At 40.3% G+C, this 26,355-nt stretch overlaps 1 protein-coding gene across 10 annotated transcripts in view; it reads right to left on the bottom strand.

The window, feature by feature from the left end:
* sergef (secretion regulating guanine nucleotide exchange factor) overlaps nucleotides 1-26,355 on the bottom strand; it is a 159,402-nt gene that overhangs the window by 97,400 nt on the left and 35,647 nt on the right. The window contains exon 10 of one of the 10 annotated variants that reach the window (XR_010001922.1): nucleotides 5,658-5,783. The exons of 6 other annotated variants lie outside the window; for them this stretch is intronic. Coding sequence is in view for 3 of the 4 variants with exons in the window: in XM_062967668.1 (XP_062823738.1) it covers nucleotides 9,885-9,929 (45 nt within the window). In the remaining variant the exon portion in view is untranslated. 3 more of the 10 variants (XM_008107533.3, XM_062967668.1, XM_062967669.1) reach the window with 3 other exon arrangements.

The raw sequence follows: 26,355 nt of genomic DNA, 5'->3' as shown, positions 1-26,355 counted from the left end.
AGATGGGAAGTAACTAAGCTGTGGATTACCAAGGCAAGATCTGACATCTCAAGGTATGGGCGCAGCTGGCACACAAGTTTTAATTGTGCGAAGGAACTCCTGGCCACTGCCAACACCTATGGTTCCAGAGTCAGCGATGCATCCAGGATCACCCCCAAGCTGCAAACCTATGTCCTCAGGGGGAGTATGACCCCATCCAACACAGGCTGAAACCCTATACCCTGATCTGCCTTCTAACTGACCAGGAGCACCTCCGTCTTATCTGGATCTAATTTCAACTTGTTAGTCCTCATCCAGTCCATTACTGATGATAGGCAACAGTTTAGGACCAAGACAGTATCCTTGGCTTTGGGTGGAAAGGAGTAATAGAGTTGGGTGTCACTGGTGTAAATTTGACACCAAACTCCAAAACTCTGGATGATCTCTCCCAGCAGCTTTGTGTAAATGTTGAAGAGCAAGGGGGACAAACTGGAACCCTGAGGAATCCCACAGGCAGTCCCCCAGCACCATCTTCTGGGTCCAACCCTCCAGGAAGGAGCGGAGCCAGTGCCTCCTAGCCCCATCCTGGAGAAATGAGCCAGAAGGATACCATGGTCGATATAATTTATAATTGTTTGTTAGAAACAGTTTGGGTATTTGAAATATATATCTATGTCCTGCCCAAAACAAAATACCACTGAAAGTTTATCTATATCTACCTTATGTACTCATGTATAAACTGTTTCCAGGCAAAGTATAAAGTGTTGTTTTTGACCTTTAAAGCCCTACATGGTTTGAGTCCAGCTTACCTACAGAATCACCTTCTCCTATACAGTCTTCCCCAAACACTTAGGTCCTTTGGGGGGGCGGTTGCTCCAGCCAGTCAGAACTCGTGTGACCATCACCCTTTTCACTGGCCGCCCCAAGACCGTGGAATGACCTGCCAGAATACCTCTGACAGCTAAATCAGTGGTCAAAATCCAATACACAACTGAAGACCTATCTCCTCCAGCAGGCCTACCCAGTGAATTTTAATCTATAAATTTTATGTTTTATTAGCATTACTGTTAATCTTCATTCTGTGTATTTTAATATAGGGTGTCCCAAAAGTCTCCATACATAGGAAAAATAAACAAACTCATATTACATTTATATGATATTATGTTTTTAATATTTTAACATTTATATTTTTATACTTTCAGATATAAAACATATAGCAAACGTTTTGTAAATATTTTGTAAAGTAATGAATGCTTTATAAATAAAGGTACATTTAGCTACAATTTCCCATCTTCCCTATGTATGACAGCTTGTGTGATATGCTGTATATGCATTTTAATGGTATTGTAATTGTATAATTTTATGTTTTAACTGTGTTGTTAAAAGTCACACATCTTAGCATTGGTCAAGTATACATCTGTGTACCTATATAATGTGCAAACCATACTCATAAGGCTGTCCAGCTCTTCTCTTCCCAGTTCCCAAAATTCCAGCAACCTGCTTCTAGTTACAGAGATGGAAACCCTAAGCTAATAAGAAAAAATGCAATGAAACTGCAATCAGTGGCTGTAAAGAAAGGGCCCTTTAACTAGCTCAAGTTCTACAATCAGGGGTATTGATAAGCAATTGCTCCAGGCAATCAGGCAATATGTGCTGCAATCAAGACTACTGATATAAATATCAAACTATGTGATGAAATCTATGTATTTAATGCAATATGAAATCCCAGAAAAACAGAACAACTCTATGTTCAACACAAAAGCCAAAAAGGGAAAAGGAAGCATCTACACCAAATTAACAAGGAAACTATGCCTAAAATTGAGAGATGTGGTTAGTATTCAGTGCCAATTTGCAACAGAAAGATTCATACTTGCTTTACTTCCTAAGAAGCACCATCTTAAAAAAAAGAAATATACGATACAGCAAGACAATATGACATGGTATTGTATTCTACATAACAGAATGAATGACCTTTTCAATCTGAACTTCAATCAATGGAACTACCAGGATATGAAGTTGTGAAAACTACACTAACTCTTCTGGAGGCCATGCTTATGTGCCCTGCTTTCAGTGCTTTCACAGGAAGGTCTCACAACACTAAACCCAAACAACCCTCACCTGCACCCCTACAATTCACCTAAGAGAATCTGTAAATATGCAAAAAAATTCTCCCTGCATGGCCTTAAAGGATTGCATGGTGAAGAGGTGTGGTCTTAGAAACCTTTGAATTCCCTGGACAATATCTGCATTTTCACAAAATATAACAGAGGAGAAAAGTAGCAAATAAGGAAGGGAAAAAAATGAATGAATGAGGGCTAAAGGAAAAACAGAATGAGGGAGGGAGAACAGACTATGTGGAGGCTGGCTAAAGGGCAGATGAAGCAAGCAAGGGAAGTTTGATATGTGTGATCCCATCTCAAAGGCTCGTTTGAATAAAAGATTCAAAAACAGAGCTAAAATCATTGCTCCAATCCATCATGATGAGTGAAAAGGTGTGAGCAGAAGATGGTTATTTCCCAGTCAGTCTCACTCACCCCCATATACACAAGCAGCAAGGCCCTAGTTGTGGCATCAATACATTTTCAACAGACACCTAAAGCTTAGATAGTGCTCACTTGGGGATATATGCTGGCTACTTACACTGGGCTATATTACAATAGATACCTTTCATTCATGAAAAAATATCTGGCTGGGCTGATCTCCCCTTTTCACCTTTCATACTCCCATAGAACATTATCTTTAGAAGCCTCTCGGCGCCTGTGTGCAGCTGGGAAGATATTAAAGTAATCAATACGAGTTCACATTTTTAAAAGCAAGTCTGTTATTTATGTCTCTTAGGGGTCATAGTTACCAGCAGAGTGGCAGTATGAATGTTATGAAGGCTAGATGCCTCTTAGGAATACAAACATCAATTGAAAAGCTTAATTCATAGAGTTTTCAGTTTAGGGAGGGATATTTAAAGTTCTCACCTAGAGATCTCTAATAACTCACCAAACTAAAAACTAAGGATTCAACAAGATGTAGAATCATACTGCTAAAACTGCACTCCTGAAGTGATTTCAACTAGGACTATGGACAAGAAGGTCCATGTCTGGTGAGATTCCACTAAACCAGATCAGCCAGGACAGAGAACAAGCACTCCAAGCTGAAGGCAAATTACATAAGTTTATTACAGTTTGGCCAAAAGGGAAGCAAGTACCATCCGGTGCTAAAAATGTAAAAGCATAACTCCACAGAAAAATACAAGACATTTTATACACTTCTGACAGCTATTCAGACTTCCCATGCCTCCTTCTGATTGGCTAAGAAATGGGCAGGCTAGGATCCATGCAGGGATTGGCTGGAAATTTTTCTGGCATTACAAACAGGACGAGGGGATCCTCATGGCAGGAAGAACAGTTGATGATTGGTAGGTCTGAAGGTCCAATCTGTTGCAAAGACCAAGTGAAGGCTGTGAAACTGAAGGAGATGTTGATGTGGGTATGCAGATGATTCCCTGATTGATTTAAATGTCCACTTCCATGAAGACAAAGGTGCAGGGCATGGAGAACAAAAGGTGATAATCCTGTGTAACCAGAGGCTTGTCTGCCCTTTCAAAAGGCTAATGCATTCATATTTGCTTTAGCCTTTCCTTCCATAAACCTATGAGCCCCAAGTCATTTCTAAAGAGGTAAACAGCTTGGACACAGCGCTGGTGATAAAGGAATTATCTGTCACACATTTGTATACAAAAGAATTGATTTTATCTGACTTGAGAGAATGCTAGAGGGACTTCCTTAATTGTTGAGCGATCTCCGTTCCCAAATGCACCTTCTTTTAAACAGAGGCTGGATAGTCATCATAGAACCATAGAATCATAGAATAGTAGAGTTGGAAGAGACCTCATGGGCCATCCAGTCCAACCCCCCGCTAAGAAGCAAGAAATCGCGTTCAAAGCACCCCCGACAGATGGCCATCCAGCCTCTGCTTAAAAGCCTCCAAAGGAGCCTCCACCACAGCCCGGGGGAGAGAGTTCCATCAGGGGTGCATTGAATGTAATTTTCCTGCTTCTTGGCAGGGGGTTGGACGGGGTCTCTTCGAACTCTATGATTCTATGTTTTTAAGCTTATGCTGCAGAAAATTGAAAGAAAAAGGAAGAGGGGCCAACCAGGAGCAAGATGGATGAATGGTATCCCTGAAGGGACTGAGTTGACCTTGAAGGAGCTGGGGGTGTCGACGACCTACAGGGAGCTCTGGCATGGGCTGGTCCATGAGGTCACTAAGAGTCGGAAGAGACTGAATGAATAAACAACAAACAAAAAAGCTTATGTAAAATAGGGGGCACTGGGAAAACGGATGCCTTCATATTACATTTGATACAAGTTTATACATTTAGGAATTGATACAGTACACAATCAATACAAGTTACACAAGAAATATAATTTTATACATTTATTAAAGGGCTTAGATACAATATAATTTGTAGTACAGTTGCTGCCGGGTCATTGCGGAACCTCCAGTAGCTTTGATATTGCAAAACTTCAAAACAGCTGAAAATGTTTTTTAAAATAAAGGAAAAATCTCTTGCTTGAAGGCTCTCTGAAGGTCCAGATCAATTTGGGGTGGAGGTGCCATGGCTCGACAACACTATAAAAGGGCTCCTGGAGGCATAACTTCATAGCCCCAGCCTAGATTTTCTTTCATGATGATTCTAGAGCAGCCTTTACCAAACAGGTGTTCCCCAAATATGTAAAACGACCACAAAATTACAACTTTTGATTGCAAAGGAAAGCATGCCTGCCCACTGCATTTTCTTATAGTGCAGTGCTTTTTAATCTTTGGTTCTCCAGATGTTTTGGACTTCAGCTATCAGAGATCTCGGCCAGAGAGGCCAATAACCAAGAATTCTGGGAGCTAAAGTCCCAAACACGTTGGAAACCAATATTTGAAAGTCACTGCTCTAACACATGTTTTTTAAACATACGCAAGTTCTGGTGTTAGTGAATCACCACTCCAATTTTAGTACATGGCTATGGCACAGAATAAAATTTCATGCATGTCTTTGACACAAATAAAAGAAAAAAGGAGAAGAAAGATGTTCTAAAAGCTACTGACAATACCATCTTTTATCAAACTTGACATTGGCATTTAGTTGTAAAAATGTGAAAACCCCTACTGCCAATTATTTTTCTTTCTCTTTTTTTCAAAAGCATAACCAGACTAAAAAGTGCATGTTTATTTTCTCTGAGTTTAGAAATCAGAGATGGCAAATAAGTAAAGATCAAGCCTTATACAACACTGCACAATCACTTTTTTCTCTTGCGACTTCTTCATGCACTTGATTAATGTATTGTACCACTGATTTGTGCTGTTTGACATATCTCAGCTACATTTGGCATGCAAAGTTCTACAGATATAGAAAAAGAAGACAAATGTAATTAGACAAACTGTCAGCTTCAAAGAATCTAAGATTTGAAACCTTCAGGTTCTTATCAGTCTTTAATAAGAAGACAGCACCTCACAAATACTCCCCACGGTATATGCTGAGCTACCAACCAAATGCAATTTATTACAAATACGTTTTTAATGATGTAAGACAATACTTCCCCCAGTTGAAAGGGACAAACTGGACAGAATATTTCAAGGCAATTAATATTTCAAGCCCTCCACACAGCCACATGAAAAATAATATAACTTACTAAGTATCGACAGATGGCTGGTTCAGTGTTGAATGCTGGACTAGAATTTTGGTAGACCAGGGTTTGAATCCCCACTCAGCCATGGAAACTCCCAGGGTGGTCTTGGGCAATTCACACTCTCTCAGCCTAAAAGGAAAGCAATGACAGACCTCTTCCAAAGAGATCTCACCAAGGATATCATAGGACTAGGTCACCACAATTCAGAAATGGCTTGGAGGCACATTAATAAAAACAGCTACAAGAGTTAGCATGATATAGGACACTTCCAGACAGCATCATAATCCAGGTCAAAGAAGTGGGGCAAAAAATTGTGGGACCTGACAGCAAGTCCAAACACAGAGCTGTCAGTCCCGATAAATGCTCCCCTACCATCCTGACACCTTTGTTTGTGGCAGATTTTAGAAATCTACAAGAATTTTACTTTAATATTTTTTTTAATTGACACTTTGAGATGTGCTGGACCTCATATGTGCTGATGCGGCTATCAAAATGTGAACACAAGAAGATTTCTTATTATCTCTCCTCACCCTATTGTAAATTCAAGCTCTGGTTAATTTCATGAATGTTAGAACAAAGGAATTGTTGCAGAGAGTTCTCACTGTAATTGCTTTCCAGTTCTGCTTCCATTTAGCTACCTGTGTGTCAGTGGCTCTATTTGTTTACAGCCCCGATCAACTGTTTTGAGATTTTAAAATGCAGACATGCGCTGGAGCAGTCCACACCAGCATATAGGAACAAAGTCACATGTTTTCTTGAAAGCAAGAATTTACAGTGATGCAAATATGCGCGTTTTCTGGATGAAATTGGGTTTTAAACACACCTTTTTTAACACATGTTTTTTAGCTATTAATCCAATTTAGCACACATTTTCCTTAAACATCATTTAGTGCCCCCTGTATCCCAGTTTCTTCCATGTTTTAGGGTCTGTGTAGAAGGGCCCATACTGTTCTAAGCACTGGGCTAGACTTCTTAAACACCAGCATTCAAATCCCCACTAATCTATGGAAACCTATTAGGAAGAGAAAAGCAGTCAAAGACATTAAATGTTGCCCAAAAAAATCCCTATGATAGTCACCTCAAAAGCATGTAACACGTATCATCCGTCCTAATTTGCCAGGTACAGTCAAAATCAATCCTCTCTCATCCCACTTTTTAACCTGCTTTTAAAATGTCAAATTTTCTGTCTCCTTCTCCCACTTTCTCTTTTATCCTCAACTTGTTTGAGCTGCTGGAAAAGTAGTTCAGAATTAACTCAGCAGTGGAGAGAAGAGGGAGAAGAAATTTGCTTTTGCTAGTGGGTTCAAGCAAAAGCAAACTGCTGCAAGCTCTCCTAGTTTGTGTATTCTTCCTTATTAATATATTTAGCCATCATGACCACTCTCCAATTGATATCAAGGTCCCACTATATTTTTTTCAGTTTTTGATGACTCTGAGGGTCTTAGAGTGGGCAGCAGTCCTGTCCAGCATGTTGCTTTCCTATTATGCCTCTGGCCCATAGGCAACTCTCTAGAAGCCAAGAAAACTGAATATGCCAGCCCTGTTTTCATCGGTCTCTTAAATGGTGAAGAAAGTTAGTCGCGTATTGACTGGAAAGGTTCAGCAGGTTGCAAAGAGTTTGAAATAAACTCAAGTTAATTAATAAAAAAAGTACAATGTTACAGTCAGCATAGCATTTTGCCTCTTGAGAGCACATAGTCCCCCTGTAATGGAAAGTTAATGCCAAGGTGGAATGCTAAATTCGCTAGCTGTATATCATAACAAGCAAAGCATCACATAATTACAATACCAGTAGTATTCCAAGATCAATGGGTTTAGCTATCATAAAGTTCAAAAAAGTTGGTATCAATGAACATAATACTCCTTTTGCTCACAATGTCATATTTCCTCTTTGGTCTGCAAAAAGCTATTCCATTCAGAATTACACCTTATTTGTGAATCACAGAGGTGTGAACATTTGGATAGACTATTTATGGGATCATATATTACAGAAACTGTACAACATTTTCTGATTCAAAAATCTAGCTTAATAGTTTGCAATGATGAATGATAGTTAAGACAGAAAGGTTCCCCAGCTTTTGAGGCAAAAAAGAAAGTGAGTATTGTGCTCTCATTTGATTCATCAGACTTTCTATGTCTGTTGTTGTTTATTCATTCAGTTACTTCCGACCCTTCGTGACCTCATGGACCAGCTAACACCGGAGCTACCTGTCGGCCGTCGCCACCTGCAGCTCCTTCAAGGTCAAGCCAGTCACTTCAAGAATACCATCCATCCATCTTACCCTTGTTTTTTTCCTTCCATTTTCCCCAGCATCATTGTCTTCTCCAAGCTTTCCTGTCTTTGCATTATGTGGCCAAAGTACTTCATCTTTGCCTCTAATATCCTTCCCTCCAGTGAACAGTCAGGCATTATTTACTGGAGTATCGACTGGTTGGATTTTCTTGTGATCCAAGGCACTCTCAGAATTTTCCTCCAACACTATAGTTCAAAAGTAGCCATCTTCCTTTGCTCAGCCTTCCTTATGGTCCAGCTCTCACATTCATAGGTTACTAACGGGAATGCCATTGCTTTAACTTTGTTGCTAGTGTGATATCTCTCCTCTTAACTATTTTATCAAGATTGGCCATTGCTCTCCTCCCAAGAAGTAAACGTCTTCTGATTTCCTGGAACAGTGTGTGTCTGCAGGAATCTTCACACCTAGAAATATGAAGGCTTATATTAGATATTTTTGTATCTGTGGTTGATACAAAAATATCTAATACTGCCACAAATCTGCTGTCACACTCAGCATGTTGATGAGGTTACCTCTGTACTACAAAGATCTATCTTTAGTGGGCTAGGTGGTCTTGGGGAAGCCATTATCTCTGAGCTAAAGTGTTGTTAAACTGTTGTAAAGAAATGGGCTGAAGTAGGGACCTAAGTGGCTGCCTAATCCTAAGCAATACAAAAGGAGGTCAAGATATAAATATAACAAAAGGGTGGAATAAAAAGAAGTGGTGGGAGTGACTTTGTTTGTATGCTTGCTTGAGTTCCAAGGACATCAAAGGAAAAATAATCATCAGAAACATGCATCAGCTCAATTGTTGTGGCATGTACGCTGCAGAGAATATACAATATTGCTATTTTGCGATGTACAACATTATGTCATAGCATGATGGCAACTGTTCCTTTAAAGTGCCAATGGCTGAGATAACATACATAACAGGAAACAAAATACAGCAGATGTTTCAAGGAACCTATCAACAAGTGGCATGTACTGTTTCTATGGGCATTTAAAGAGCTCCTAGGAATGAGAGATTCAAGGTCCTTCTTCAGTCCATGAACACAGGCTGTGACAAAGGTGTTTCATTAATCCACCAGGGAAGTGAGAATAATCATGAACTATTTGCTAGACATCACTAGTGCTTTTTTGCTTCCATAATTCAAGGGAAATTCTGCGGGGTTTGCTGCCTCCCAGATGACTGAGAAACAAAACTGTGATGCAGCGGAGTGTGAGTGTTTAAATCAGAATAGCATAGCATTCACGAATTGGCACCTTCTAAAAGAAACCTGTAACCAGGGCTGCCAGTCTCTTTGACACTCAGGCGTCAGCTTCTGTGACAGAAATTGCGAAGAAATCCCCCTGCGTCATTCCACAGTGCAAAGCAGATGGTGACCACAGGAAACACCGAGTCTATGCAATACTAAGACCTGCCAAAAGATTCACAGAAATCTGCATGCCATTTATCTTACTGCATTTATTGGAAATAAAGCTCCTTCACATACATAAACAAGTCTAAAAAATCAAAAAATATAATGAACACAACCTTAAATGGAGAAAAACCCCTTTGGGGGTAAAGCACCTGGTTATTTGACCCTCTGTATCAGTTTATGGAACTCTGGTTTAGTCAAACCAAATATTCTTAATCTGACTCCTCCTCCTCACTTCTTCAGCCTTGCATTCCATTACTTACTACCTTAACTTTATTCTTATACCCCACCCCATCTCCCCTTTGTTGTCTTATTCTGCCCTTTGAAAGCATATGAAAGCATAGTGTATTTGGATTCATCCTCACCTTCTTGTCTATATCCCAACTACAATCAGAACATTCATGTTGGTCTGTATTTCAGTTTTGACACACAAAACAGATTCCTTTACCCTCTCATCCAGTGTAAGGCTCTCATGAGCGGTTCTAGTCTTCTAGTCCGGTTCCGGTCCTTCTCTTTGTTCACCATGGATTCAAGTCATCTCAAATGGTCATCAAGTTCTTCTGACTTCTATTTAGACCATCATCCTAGAGGGCCAATACACATGTAGTTTTTTGCATTCCTCTAAAGCATTGGACTCTTCTCCAAGCAAGGATGCACTGCTCATTCCTTTAATATAAGCAGCATGAGCCTTTGATAGAACAGGTTAAGAGTTGTAATTCATGCTCACAGCCCAGTGTAGTAGTTTAAGCACTGGAAAATGACTCAGAGTTCGATTCCCAGCTAGAATCATAGAATCATATAATAGTAGAGTTGGAAGAGACCTCATGGGCCATCCAGTCCAACCCCCTGCCAAGAAGCAGGAAATCGCATTCATAGCACCCCTGACAGATGGCCATCCAGCCTCTGTTTAAAAGCCTCCAAAGAAGGAGCCTCCACCACAGTCCGGGGGAGAGAGTTCCACTGCCGAACAGCCCTCACTGTGAGGAAGTTCTTCCTAATGTTCAGGTGGAATCTCCTTTCCTGTAGTTTGAAGCCATTGTTCCGTGTCCTAGTCTGCAGGGCAGCAGAAAACAAGCTTGCTCCCTCCTCACTATGACTTCCCCTCACATATTTGTACATGGCTATCATGTCTCCTCTCAGCCTTCTCTTCTGCAGGCTAAACATGCCCAGTTCTTTAAGCCTCTCCTCATAGGGCTCTGCCATGGAAGCCCACTAGACAGGCTTGGATGAATCACACACTCTTAACCCCAGAAAACTCAATGACTTTAGGATTACCCTATACCAGAAATGACTTGAAAACACAAAATAACAACAATGACAGGAGAGGGCAACAATATAGATGTCCAAGGTCCTCTACTTCCCACTACAGAAACCTGTCCAGTGTGTCCTCTAGTCAGCAGGACAACCTCTTTAACATCTATGAGTCTCAATATCTTGGTTCCCAATGTGTTAAGCAATATGTACTTGTGCAACTGTATTTCCATATGGCAATGTCTCTATTATTACCAGTAGAGTGGTACCAACATCATCACCCCAGAAGAGGAACTGGATTCCAATAGTATTCAGTCATTTTATCAAACAAGTGTTATTCCCTAGGTGCTCAAGGGTGATTCTCCAGCTTGTAAGTACAACATTATGTTATTGAGGTATAGCAGATAAAATCTGTCATTCTAGTGATGCTTGCTTCTCAGTATATAAACCCAGTAAGGTAGCATGCAGCTCTTTCGTTAAAAATAAAGAAATGAAAACACTACTACATCCTAGTTTTAGTTATGCATGACAGAAAAATGCTAATGAGATTACAGACTCACATTCCAGATTTAAGAACTATTTACAGTTCACGTGTTGGGGCTGTGTGGGAAATGAAGTTCATGCATGGGAAAGCCACATCCAAAGGAATCCTTCGAACTTTTCTCTCCATAGTATAATCCCCATTATTGAAGATAAAGGGATGAACAAAATCATTTCAGTTCAAGCTATATTTTTTCTTTACACATCATCTCTCATATTACATCTCTTTCATACTCTGGGAGACCGATCTCTAAAATCAACAAGCAGAAATACACAAGAAATGTAAAATTATTCCACTCTTTAAATGTACATTGGTCCTTGAGAGAGAAAGAATATGAACACTTTAAAACATATATAACCCATGTTTGAGCTATCAAATTAACAATTTAACAAAATTGACAGTTATTTGTATCTGATCCAGAGGTAGTCACTCCAAACCGAATTAAGTTACTGCCGACATCCTGTGTTTCTGGCCTGAGTGGCCACTAACCATACTGACTGGAGGATTCTGGCAGTTATAGTTCAAAAAGATTACTTCTGAAAGTCCTTCATATGATGTATGCATTCTTTGGTTGATTTGGGTACATATTGATTTGGGTGCATATTGAAAAACTCTTTCCACCTACAGAAATGTTCCAACCCAGTAAAGGATCACACAGGAAGAATGGAGGGGGGTGTAGTCTCCCCCCCCACACACACACACACATTCATAGATCTGCTCCAGAGAGCTCTAAGGATAGTTTTGGAAGAGAATGGTTTGTGGCAGTGAAAAGAGTGAAATCATTAAAACTTGCTTTCTCTCCCTACCCTTTCTACAGGTTGTGTGTGCCTTCACATCACTGTCTATGTATGGCATTGGCAACGCAATAAATTTCATAGGGTTTTCTTAGGCAAGAAATACTCAGCTGTGGTTTCTTGCTGCGTTCCTCTTAAGTTTGGCCTATAGCACTGAGTATTGTTTGGTGGTTTCACATTCAAGTTCTAATCACATTTGAAACTAATCTGAAAAAAATAATCTTTCTTCTTCATTTCAGTGTTATTGTAATAAGGTCTTGAATATCCAAAATATATGAGTTCACCAACGCTTGACATTGCAGATTTTTTTCAGATTTTTGACCACTTGCGTATACACAATAAGATCTGGATTTGCAGATTCAACCAACACAACATCCAACGCAAGTATGAAGAACTACTGTATTTGTGAGCATAGAGAGAATGGCAAGCTTAATGCTCAATGTGAATCACACCTTCCACCATTTTATAGATACTCACATCTCTTTCCAACCTCATGTTTCATCCTTTTAAAGTTGTGCTGTGCATAAGATGCAAGGCTGTAGATAGACTGCGGATACAAGGAACTTGAAATTGGAGGGGAGGAGATCCCTTGGGGCTTGTCAGATGCCTCTTTCCTCCGTGTGACCAAATGTAGCCATCACCTTGAAGGTTGAAGCAGAGGGCTGGTGACAAAAGGTTTTGGACTTTGGCATATTTTGGGTTTTCATATTAGGGACGCTCAATCTACAGTGCATAGAAAGCTGTAGCCCTATAATCCTACCTTCCCACTCAGCAGTATAAAGATGTAGCATATAAACAATATAAGGTGTGTTAGACAAAGCGTGTGCACTTGGGGCAATGATAAATGGTGGTGGTTATTAATATATTGTCTTTAGATCAAGTTTTCATTTTTAAATATGAAATGTGGTGCACACTAACTGTTTGTTGTCACCAAAGCAAGTGTCATCCCTTGACAATTCCACAGGATCTTGTTTCACATTTTGATAACTTTCTATTTCTCATCTTCTATAGATTCTAAAATTTTGAACAACAAAGACGCTATTGCAGCTGGATATATTTACCCTGGCTGTTGCCTCTTTTCTACTAGACCTGAAAAGACAATAACCAGAAAACGTCACTTCTTCCCCTACAAAGCAGCTGTCCAAACTATGCTTATTCAGTATCAGATAGACTGAACTAGTATGCCATAACTGGCACCAAACATCATCATGGAGATTCTACAAATATACATTAGGACAATAATGCCTCAACAGCTAATTGCACATTTTCTGATTTTAAAAAATGTTAATGTACACAAATGTCTTGCTACAACAGCATAAAGTGCACCTGCTACTGAGATATATAGAGGCGTATGTGTGAGTGTGTATGTGTGATTTTTAAGATTATCCCCCTCCTAACCCTTTCTCTGATTTTCCCTTTCTTTATTGTTTCCTTTCCTTTGTGTTTTCTTAGAATTTGTTTTAGGTTGTAAGCTTGTATTTTTTTGTAAATCGCCATAAAAATAACAACAGAGAAAATCAAAAGACTAGAAAAGAGCAGGACTGTGAAGAGAATTAGTGTAGCTTCATAGCATAGACTCGCAGACATTCTCAGAATTATATTTGTTGTTTACAGAGGTTAGAGTGAGAACATGGTTTATCATTTCTAAGATCCACTAGTAGGTCATGTTGAAGAAGCTATATTGTCTAGGAGGGTGGTTCTCAACCTGTGGGTCCCCATATGTCTTGGCCTACAATTCCCAGAGATCCCATCCAGTTGACCAGCTGTTAGGATTTCTGGGAGTTGAAGGCCAAAACATCTGGGGACCCACAGGTTGAGAACCACTGCTCTAGCGTAAGATTTAGGACAAGCTAACTTGAGTTCCTATATTCGGAGTAAGGCAGGATAAAAATAAAGTAAATAAGATTTGTATCTTCTAAAACCTCCTTTTCTGGTTCTACACTGAGTTCTCTCCTGGCATAGCTGGTTTTATGATACATTCTGGTGGTTTAGGAAAAATCATAGCTCCTCTTACACTGAAATATGTCAATAAAAAAGACAAGAACTCCTTACTATTGTAGACACACATGCTCAGTAAAGTCAATGCATTTCTTTTGTGGAAAATCAGAGGAACTAACAATCATATTTACATATTTTTTTTGTTCAAATTGGTTGTCTTTCTCTTAAATACAATGTCAAGACTTTCCTAGAGTTCTAGCAGAACCACTTCTCACATCTATACCTGCTAAAACTTGCTCTTAACTAGCAGACCATAGGAGTCCAGTTCTGAGGTTAAAATGAAGTCTTATAAAGCCCAACTAGAAATTTATAATATTGAGAGCTAACTTATAGAACATGATGCCACAGAGGTTTCAAAAATTCTGTTCATCATAGCAGAAATGCTTCTGCTACCAACCTTTGTAAGAAATTCCTTCCTAACCAAAAAAAAAGGCAGCATACGTTCCTTTGTATCAAACTACCCATCCTCTTCTGACAATAATCCTGACTTGACAATAATCTTACTGAATTTTGGGGTAAAGGAGCAAGGAGTGTGGTCTCTGGCATCTTTTAAACATGTGTGATTGGTCCAAATACAAGAAAAAACAAGCACATTGTCCAATTTCTCAAAACTGTTTGAAGGTTACTCTCAATTGATTAAATATCCAAAATACTATTAAATCAATGCCAATTCACCTATCCTGTCCCCTGTCTTCTATCTCTCACTTGATTTTCCTGGCTGTATGCAGGAGTGTAGTTATGAAGGGGTATAGATAATGAGGACATTGATTTGCCCTCCAAAAAAGTATTCTGGCTGCCTAAATGAATTTCACCCACTAAATATTTAGAAATGCAGAGAGTAAGCCATTGAAAATATTTCATACCTAGGACCCTATTAGTTGTCTTTGCATTGACTGGTAGCTTCACCCACCCCTTTCTTGGGAAGCCCAAGACTTGCTTCTAAATGCTCAACTGAAGTTTTAAGTTACTACAGTGCTAGAAATGCGAAGAATAAAGAAAAATTCCATTAATAATAGCGAGGTGGCTTCATTTCCCTTCTCTCCCAGAGCAACAACCCTCCATGTATACAAGCATGAATGCATTGTGCTGTCAAACTCACAGTGATGTCGAGCACACATGCCCCCACACTCATATTGCTTTGATACACAGCTAATCACTGCCAGGAGTTCCACAGGCTCATAGGAACCCTGAATTTATTTTATTTATTTACAGTATTTATATTCCGCCCTTCTCACCCCAAAGGGGACTCAGGGCGGATCACATTACACATATAAGGCAAACATTCAATGCCTTAACATAGAACAAAGACAGAAGACAAATGCAGGCTCTGAGCTGGCCTCGAACTCATGATCTCTTGGTCAGAGTGATTTGTTGCAGCTGGCTGAAGCCGGCTGCTCAACAGCCTGCGCCACACTCCAAATAGGCTTCGGTCATACAGAAACATTGTATCCACTCTTCAAAGCAGCTACAGTAGTTGAAACCCGCAGGCAGCCGCTCTCAATTAAGACTCCATTGTCCTCTGCTACATATTAACCAAGAGTAATAAATTGTATCCGCTTTCTGCTTTCACTTCCAAGCCTGCAAAAGAGCTCCTTTTGCAGACTCCTTTAACAACCCAAAAATCTGGCTACCAGTATTACAAAACTCCAAAATCAAAACAGTAGATGGGAACCAATACAATGAAGGCTTGACTGAACAAAGGATGCCCCCAGGCAAGGGACAAAACATCTCCAATGCTAATTAGGGTGATTAACTGAAACATTAATGCTGACTCCCAGTGACAAAGGACTCTTGCCACACCTTGGACTCTACACAGATATATATTCTTTCCTTTCCTTACTTAGTTTATCCATACTTCACAACCTCTGAGGATGCCTGCCATAGATGTGGGCGAAACGCCAGGAGAGAATAATAATAATAATAATAATAATAATAATAATAATAATAATAATAACTTTATTTTTATACCCCGCCCCATCTCCCTGAAGGGACTCGGGGCGGCTTACATGGGGCCTTGCCCGATAAAACAATCAAATATCAAAACACAGCAATAAAACAGTTATCCAATAAAAACATCAATTACAGTAAAAACAATCATTAAAATCAACATAAAACATACAATATTAACACTGGAGACTACTTCTGGAACATGGCCACACAGCCCGAAAGACATACAGCAACCCAAAAATTAACAATAAACCCCTTCTTGAGCTGTGGGTCTCCGCTGGCTTGGCCGAGGCGGTCCAGAACTGCCTCGAGAACAAGGTTTCCCAATTAGGAAACCCACCGGGCCCCCGTATCCATACCTTCACGGATTCACTCTGGACCAATTCTATTTCACTCCAGAACACTTTTAAACCAAAACTGCTATCTCGCTTTTTGCTGCAATGGCCCCGGTTCCCCTCCTCACAGATGAATTGGCTCCCTCTTATGAATGAGTTGCCTTCTTATGAATGAGCATGGGTAACATGATCTGAAATGTTCTTTTCCGCCTTCCTATGAACCCCCAAGGTATCAGGGACCCCTTCCCCCCCTCCTGCATTATCCCCTTTGTACCCTTTGTGACGTCTCCCAGTTCTAGGGGAACCCCAAAAAATCTTTTGCCTGCTTGGCTGCTGGAGAACTTCTGGGATCCCTTTCTTTGTCCCACATGGGAAACCCAGGGGAGATCAGAGCCCCCTGAAAGCCCCATGGATAAAAACCTGTGTTTGTCTCCCAACACAATGGGATGCTGGATCTCATTTTTCTCCCCCATTGTGAGTCCCACGTGTGTCTCCTATCAATTTTATATTTTATTATTATTATTCTTTATGATATCTTACCCCTTATCAAATGAAGCACGGTGACCCTGATGTGAACTTTTAGCCACCATACCATCCTGACCTGGATGCTACCAGCCTGCCTCAGGCCATATACTATCTCAATGGACTTATCATGATCATCATCTGGAAATAACACAATGGACTCTTTCTTAAGCCTTGGAGGGCAAAGTCAGGCCACTTAAGAATGGAGCAACCTTTGGACATTCCAATCACTCCATATACAGTGTTCCCTCTCTACTTCGCAGTTCACTTTTTGCAGATTCGCTGTTTCACGGTTTTTCAATAAACTCTAAAATAATATTATAAATCATAAAAAATTACAATGTACAGCCTAAGGAAGGGAGGAAGGAGAAGCCTAAGGGAGAGAAAAGGAGACCAAGCGGCAACAGGAGGAGAAGGAGGCGATTTATCAACACATAATTGGTTGATCAAGACTTAAAATAGTGTATAACTACTAAAATAATGTATAAATATATAGCGTCCCTACTTTGCGGATTTTCACTTATTGCGGGTGGTCCTGGAACCTAACCCCCATGATAAGTGAGGGAACACTGTAAATGGCATACCTCCTCTGCGAGGAGGCAAAATACACCCCAATTGTCAAGGCAGTGCCATTTCCCTTCCTTGGACTCTGAATCATTTAATCCCATCAAGACTGCCGATGCTGCTGCCCTTTTGGACAATGGAACTGACATCTAGTTGTCAGACCCATATTCAATGGACTTGCTATTTCAATCAGTATATCAATAAGTCAGGTCCGGCTAGCAGGACCCTGGGGTTCTCACTGGACCGCTTGACAATAGATCCAGTATAGGGTCACTCATTAATCCTTTCATCAACATATGATTGCCTTTGTTTCTCCTCCTGCCACGCCTCCATCTCCCCCATTGGCCTGCCAGGGAGAGACATCACAGGCGGGGCTCGCACTCTCATTGGCTGAGGCACGCGAGCCCCCGGACCCTCCTCCCGGCTTCTGACATCAGAGACTCCCTTGAGCAATCAGCGCGAAGCCGGTTGGGTGGGCGGAAGCGGGAAATTCAAAATGCAAAAGTATATACAGTAGAGTCTCACTTATCCAAGCTAAACGGGCCGGCAAAAGCTTCGATAAGCGAATATCTTGGATAATAAGGAGGGATTAAGGAAAAGCCTATTAAACATCAAATTAGGTTATGATTTTACAAATTAAGGACCAAAACTTCATGTTATACAACAAATTTGACAGAAAAAGTAGTTCAATAAGCAGTAATGTTATGTTGTAATTACTGTATTTACAAATTTAGCACCAAAATATCACGATATATTGGAAACATTGACTACAAAAATGGCTTTGATTATCCAGAGGCTTGGATAAGCGAGGCTTGGATAAGTGAGACTCTACTGTAATGTGTATTTTCCTGTATAATGGTATGCTGGTTCTTCTTGCAACTAATTGCGACCGTCATCCTGCTCCAGCTGGACCAGAATAAACTCGGTGGCCTTTGCTTTGAACTTGGTGAGCCTTTTATTGGGGAATGGGGAAATCTTTATTTGCATCTCTCAAGCTCGCCAGGTGTTGCGCAACCCTCCTTCTGGGGTCTTGTTCTGGTCTCCATTTCTAGCGAGACCCTCAAATCTTTGATCTCCTTATCAACAGCAACCCAATCCTATGAATGCATTGCTATGTTGTTGAGGCAGGTATATGTATATAATAGGTATACCAAGGAATGTGTAGAAAGCAGTGTTGAGAAGGGGGGGGGTCAGGGCTAATGATTCATCTATTTTAACAGTAGCAATGAAACCAATAAAAACATTGAACAAAAAACAGGCAACATGGAATAAGCTTCTTCATAACTTCATATTCAGTTGTGTCCACCAGCCCCCCAATAAACGAAAAATGGAGCAAGTGCTGTGCCATGACAAAGCTTTTCCACAAACTGCCATGTCCATGAAGCAAAACCCAGATGATGGGGGTGTCCCCCGCATCCTGTCCACATACACAGTTCATGCACAAAAGAAGCAGTTTCCATAGCAACCAAGCCACAGTGAAATTATCAAGACAGCTCTTCACCCTCTTCCCATTATTGACTACTGACACCTAGTGTTTAGTCTGAGCACTCCTGCACACAACAATTTCCCAAGCACACTGCTGGGACAGGCTGGCAGTATATACACATGCACACCATATTGTGTAAACTTGATGGAATGGAAAACGGATAATTTTACTGAAGGCAGAACTCCAACAGAACATTTAATCTCCTGAACAGACCTATTTTTAAGAAGTTTTCTAAAATGGTATTTTTAATGTGTCACATAATGTTAACAGCTTATAATTTCAGATGATAAATAAAATGCAGTGATAGAAAATAGAAGATACAGCTAACTCATAAGCCATGCAACCAAACCATATTGCAATCAGCTTCCTGGTTGTAAAGGGAATGGGTGCCACTAAACATAGTGGGACTGACATCCCACGGCATGAATAAGATCATAACTTTACTCTTATAACCCACCTCCATCTCCCCGAAGGAACTCGGGGCAGCTTACATGGGAACCAAGCCCAGAAAACAAGATATACAAAATACAAAAATTAAAACACAGATGGAACAATATAGTTAAAACCATTAAACCAGAGAAATAAACATCTTAAAATATATCTAAAACATCACAGAATGGAACCAGGGACTCCAAAACTGTTTTTAGTGGAGGTCAACATGGGCAGATGGGTTGTTATTAATGTTGCCTACTTGCAGGTATTTTCAAGAGAAGGCACCCATTCCCACCAAAATCACCTTAAATATGAGGGTGTGTACAAGTACAACGTATCCTTAGAAGCGCCCTCCATGTGTTCAGTGAAGCTTACTCCAAAGTAAATGTGAACTTACTAGATTGCAGGCAGCCTTCCTTATTCTCAGAAGGGCTCGAAGACAATGGCTGCCTAAATATTTCTAAGTGCTTGGTCATTTCATATATCTTGACTGATAATACCTGAAATGTTCCAACTCTCAAACAGAAGTCTTGCTGGTCCAGTTTTGCCAGATCATTGGAGTGGGAGAGAAAACTGAGCCCCCCTCAGTCTATCTTCATTCTTTCTGGTATCCGTGGACTGCAATGTACAGGTGAAATTCAACTGTGTCCATAGACTGAAGGGACAGATTCCTTCTCTATTTTGCAGAACTCCAACATTTTCTCTGGAATGTTGTAGGCGGGCCTTTGGACCAGATACTGGATATGATTTAAAATACTTTACAATCTAGCTTATTTTGTTTTATTAAAATACTTCTATCAGGGTGGGGAGAGAAGCTCTGAAATCCCTGCAGAAGTTCCTGTCATGGGAAAAGTATGTTAATTTGTTAATAAATAAGAGTCCCCCCATCCCACATACAGAAAGCCATTGTATTTCTATACTGAATGGGGAGAAGATAGATTCTTTCCCTAACCGCCTGTTTCATTCATTCAGAAGCTCAATCAAAATAATCTTAGACAAGTAAGAGTGGGGGTATATGGCCCTTTGACAGCTTCAAAGAGTGGGAATCAAAATGCCTTCCAGATATACTGAAGGTTGAAGTTCAACATCTGGAGGGTTCTATGTTTCCCAATCTAGTGTTAGTATCTGCTGAGAAGTCAAAGGGGGGTGTATTCTGGCCTTTTCAATAGTGTAGTATAAGAGATAGCTTCTCTCACTTCCCTTGTCCTGCACTCTTAAATTATGAAGTTTGAATTTAGATATATGCTGTCAAATATATCAATCAAATGTAAATGTATAGAATGCTAGCCAAAATTAATTCTTTCTGTCACAAAGAACACCCTTGTATTTACTGCTCAAAACCCAAGGTGGTGTGTTTTGGAGCACAGAACCAAGAAACAGAAATAGGCAGTTGATAGTATTCCACTGAACAACATAGTTTTTTCCAACATCTGGGATACATTTTATTAAAAACTTCTTGATAAAACATTTTTAAGATGTAAAACAGAAACCTTTAAACTATTTAGCAGGGTTTGGGGGGGGGGGGGGGAATTGGAGGGAAGGGAATCAAATATGAGGAATTAGGCAAAACCTCCCCTAGAAATATAGTAGGTAAAATAAATGTCCACATTTGCTCTAGATTATGAGGCCATGGGAAATGATAATGCAGCCACCTTGGAAATACGTACTTCAACACTGAGTTTTTAAAGGAATTTTTGTTGCTCCTGAAAACACCATCACATTTGCTGAGAGTAGAGATGGAACCATTCTCTATCAACTTTAGTATTTATATGACAGTACTAAGATCCTAGTACTGATTCAGGCTAAATGATTGCCACAAATTTCCAGACTTTTTGTCGTCAAATATGTCAGTATAGAACCACAGAAATATTCTATATCTATTGAGTGAAGTTGGAAATGGATGATTGCATAGAACCTGCACACACTTGTATGGAGCCTTCATAGCACTTCTCTCATCCACAGCGCCTCAATTGCTGAAGTTTCCTGCCTCCTTTCCCACTGCTTCCTTATGAGCAGTATCAAACAGGAGGCTGCTTACTGCATCACAAAGAACAATCCACAGTAACCACACAATTTTGGCAACAACTGTGATGGCAGTAGCAAATTTACTTGCAGTACCCACCACTAGTACCACATGGGTTCTGGCCACCCACAGCAGCTTCCAATCAAAGAAAGTTGCCCATGCAGCTACGACAATGCATGCTCCCTAGTATAAACATAGACAACAGATTACTGACTTCTACAGGGAAATTGGTACATTTTTTCTTGTCTTCAGAGTATTTAGTAATATCATGACAGAACTCTTTTCTCTGCATTTTGGTACAAACAGATGCCAACTGTTTATCTGAAAAATATATACCATCACAATATGACGGGAAGCAAAGATACATCTCTGAAGTTTCTCTGGTATCATTAAACTCCTCTCCACATCCTATCTCCCTAATATTCTTCCACAAAGTTCTGTGCTTGTTTCTATTCAAGAGAGTGATTCTGTTGAAAACTTGGAAGCACTCCCTCCAGTTGCCATCCAGTTCATCTGTCATCCTTACTTGGTGCTCATAGTTCTCACTGAGATGGCAAAAGTGAGCAAAAGGACTTCTCCTGGTATCAGCCAAGTTGTACACTAGTGTCCTTTACCATTCCTCTAGTGAAGGGACACATCTGGACCCTGAATAATCCACTATTCAAACCCTGTTTTAGTCATGTGATGATTGACTGTCAGGATGACTTCCCTCCCCCTCACCCCACACACATACCCTTCTGTCTTCCCCATTCAGCAAAGGTGAGGGAAAACAGAAATGGACTTAGGCATAAGCTCAAAGAGCACTCCTCTGGGCCATTGCTGTGTTTGGGATCAGCACTACTTCCCTCTATGATTACATCAGCTAAGAATGAGTTGGAGCTTAAAGGCCAGTGTGGGAAGGGGTTCTCTGTACAAAAGGAAATAATAGATAAAAGATGATATAATGATATAATGATATAATGGCATAAACCCAATTGTTAGTCATAGTTAGAACAGAAAAACATGTTGACTACTCAAGTTCCCTTAGAGTGAATAAGTTTGTATAAATGGAGCAAACAATTTATTTTAGGCCTACAACATAAATGTGGAATAATACCCTGTGACTTTAGGAATCACTGAGTTCCTGAGAAAGACCAAAATTAAGGTATTTGCTTCAAATGTTGTTGGTGTTTTTCAGCTTATAGTGACTTTATAGCAAACCTATCACAGTGTTTTCTTTGCAAAATTTGTTCGGGGGGGGGGGGTTCCTTTGCTTTCCCGAGGCTGAGAGAATGTAACTTGCTCACGGTAATCCAGTGGGTTTCTGCAGCTCAGCAAAAATTCTAATCCTGATCGCTGGAGTCCCTAATCCAGTGCTCAAATAACTACACCATACTGCCTCAAATCAAGGAAAGCTGAATTCAGTTCCACTGTTGCTATAACATGACACAAAAACCATATATAGATATTTCAGGATAAGGTATATAGTACAAATACACTCAGAAGACATCAATGTGTCAAGGTAGAAACAGCAACAGAAGTCCACTGTTCCCTATGTCAAAATCAATATTTGGACCACAGTTGGGAAGACCATTTTCTTTCATCTCTTCAGTCTTGTCATTTCATGCCTGGCCTTTGTGCTTCGAGGGTAGAAGACATGAAGCCTCTTCTGACCTCAATTGGTAATGCAAAATGCTATGCATGTGCATAGGGGGAGAGGGTCTAGGGAGGGCCAGGAAAAGAAGGTCGTTTAATAAAACAAAAATTAATACTGAATGCATTAAATAAGAATTTTTTTTAGCAGAGAGACTGAAGCAACTTAATGGCACAAAACTAAGCCCTGACACAGCAGATCAGAGGTGAAAACTCTGCAGCTTTCAACGTACATACAAAGTAGTGCCATCATCTGCAATATCATCAGAAGAGGAAAGTAAAAGCTTCCAGATTTTTGTTCATTAGCTTTAAAGGGGCTGTTAAAGGCACTGAATTTTAAGAAGAGCTGTTCTTATTACAGCATGGGACTATATATACTTTTTGAACATATATTATATAGAGGGTGTTTTAAAATTATGGACCTCATTTTAAACTCATATATTTCATGATGGCAACATGTTACAATTACACAAAAAGTTGCAAACAGTTTAAGGAATTATCAAGGTATCAGGTTTTACTAACCATTTTGAGACAGAAGCAAATCTAAAAAATGACTCCACAAATGGAGAATATATGTGGCATATACTTCCAATTTTTCAATTTCAAAACTGACAAGTCCTCTAAAGGGAAATGTGGTGTGCCAGCTAATCATGCTTTTTGCCAGTATATTCCAGTTCCCCTTTCCTGACTTTCTCCCCAATCCACCCAAGACACTTGGCATTTCATCAGTCTGGGTGTATTCGGTCCCCAATGCCCTGCTAGAATTACCAGGCAATGAAATAATTCATCGTATGCTGCAAGATGCATGTTAGGGACATTCTCTGCAGCTGTCTTCATCCATGCATTGTCAGAGAGTGCCATGCTGTGGATGGGCCTCTCTTGCTGCTGTTATGCTCTCAGGCTCTGCAGGTAGAGTAAGCATGTTTTCTGACCCACTTTCCTCCCCAGCCTCTACTTAGCTGTGTGCTGGCGATACTCCTAGCATGCCAATCAGATCTGCAGCCTGCAGTGCAGTTTGTTACAGCACATACACAGTCTCTACTTTTAAACAAAACAGTGGAAAAATACAGTATCAACTAAGTCTAATTGAATGGATGGCACTTTCTGGAATGCATTCAGCACACTTATGCATGCTGATCATGTACACACTTATGCCTACAAATGATGTTCTGTTGTTCTACTAGGTTGTGTATGTGTGTGCAAGGGAAAGAGAGGGGAGGAAAGAGAGAGACTGAAAATATTCAAATGATCTTGTCTGCTCATGACCTGTGGAAGGAAAGCTCACAGATTATAACTGAACATGTTTAGGTCTGGTTGACTGGTATGTAACTGACTACAAGAGAGACCTTAAATCAATTTCTCTTATTCTCATTCATTCAGCACTACCAACAACCTGAACTAATCTGTCAGGTAAAAGGATGGAACCCTCATCTCATGGGAACATGTAAAATCAAGCACTATAATACAGTGGAAGCAACAATTTATCTAAAACAAAATAACACCGGGCAATTCACAATCAATTGGTCACACTCAGCTAAGCAAATACACTTTGATAAGCATGTCTGAGTTAAGATCTTACTTAAGACAGCATTCTAACTCCCTCCCCACACCATGCAATGCTAAAATGCTATTCATACTTTACTAGAACCATGTGAAATAAGTTACATCTTGGACTGAGGTCAAGCAGACACAAGATCTGAATAGTCCAGTGTGATAGTTACAACAAGAAAAACAGTAGACAGTGAAAAACATAGCAGAAGTCAGACTACTTTCAAGTCCAACAGACTGCTTGGTGTAGAGTAGAAGGAGATCAGAGGAGCATCTGGCTGTGTCCTCATAGCCAGATGCAAAATGATCGTATCATCTGCTGAGGTCCACTCTGTTCCTCTGAAAGTCTCAGCATTTTATGTCTAGCTATAGAGACATAGCTATGTGCTTATCCAGTTGCTCCCCTTGCTTTCCACCAAGCATAGAACTAACATGTGTGGCGGGGGAGGCTAAAGTAGCTCTACATACGTCCAAAAGAGGTTTTGGTTGGTACAGGGGAAGGAGGGCATATCAACCTCCACATCACCCCCCAAAAGGCAGATGAAAGTTGGCTTGCACCTGTATAAGCCATTAACAAAATACCAACCATATACAGGTATCTTGCTTTCTCAGAAAACATTATGCAGAATGCATTTCCCCTTGTAAGGAACATTTTCAGCACACCTTGATAATAACAGTATTGCTATCACAGACCAGGTGAAGTTGCTAAAGGAAATGGATTTGGCCCACCGCCTCCATTTCCTAATTTGAAGACAAATTAGGAAAATGCCACACAGCCACTGAGGATGCCTGCCATAGATGTGGGCGAAACGTCAGGAGAGAATACTTCTGGAACATGGCCACACAGCTCGAAAGACATACAACAACCCTGTGATCCCAGCCATGAAAGCCTTTGACAACACATTGAAGACAAAGAAGTTGGTTGGCTTGAGGTTGGGGAAGAGACTTCTATAATTTGGAGGGGGAAGCAATAGTTAACCACCATCATTCTAATTACATTGCTGTAGCAACCATAATCACCAAGACAACTAAAGCTTTCTGAGATGAATACTAAGTTTTGCTTTTATTTATGTAAAGCAAATTGTTATTCAGAGTAGACACCACACACTAAACCTCAGACTGTCAGTCACATTTACATTTATAGTAGCAACACAAGTAATAAGCACATCATTATTATATTGTGTAACTGTTATTCACTGACCTGACCTGACAGCAAACCTTGGCTACAGAAGCTGAGAGCAGCATGCATTATGGCTGAGCAAAGGAAACATTCTTACATGATGTAACACAGTGTTGAAAATGTACTGTGTTGTTTTCTACTTAACAGAAAGCAAGAGGAGGAGGAGGGCGACTAAAATGATTAAGGGTCTGGAGAACAAGCCCTATGAGGAGCGGCTTAAAGAGCTTGGCATGTTTAGCTTGCAGAAGAGAAGGCTGAGAGGAGACATGATAGCCATGTACAAATACGTGAAGGGAAGTCATAGGGAGGAGGGAGCAAGATTGTTTTCTGCTGCCCTGCAGACTAGGACACGGAACAATGGCTTCAAACTACAGGAAAGGAGATTCCACCTGAACATCAGGAAGAACTTCCTCACTGTGAGAGCTGTTCGACAGTGGAACTCTCTCCCCGGGGCCGTGGTGGAGGCTCCTTCTTTGGAGGCTTTTAAGCAGAGGCTGGATGGCCATCTGTCGGGGGTGCTTTGAATGCGATTTCCTGCTTCTTAGCAGGGGGTTGGACTGGATGGCCCATGTGGTCTTTTCCAACTCTACTATTCTATGATTCTATGATTCTAAGAATTCTCTTTTATCAGCAAGAGGCCAGTTCCATAAAGAATGGTCCAATTGTTATGAGGTGTCAAAAAGAAAAATGTCAAAAACAATAAAATCTAGTGGCACTTAAAAAACTCCCTACAGATTCAATTCAGAACAAGCCACTA

Source organism: Anolis carolinensis, chromosome 1 (genome assembly GCF_035594765.1).
Source record: "Anolis carolinensis isolate JA03-04 chromosome 1, rAnoCar3.1.pri, whole genome shotgun sequence".
Classification (NCBI taxonomy): Eukaryota; Metazoa; Chordata; class Lepidosauria; order Squamata; family Dactyloidae; genus Anolis; species Anolis carolinensis.
This window is presented reverse-complemented; position numbering and strand designations above follow the sequence as displayed.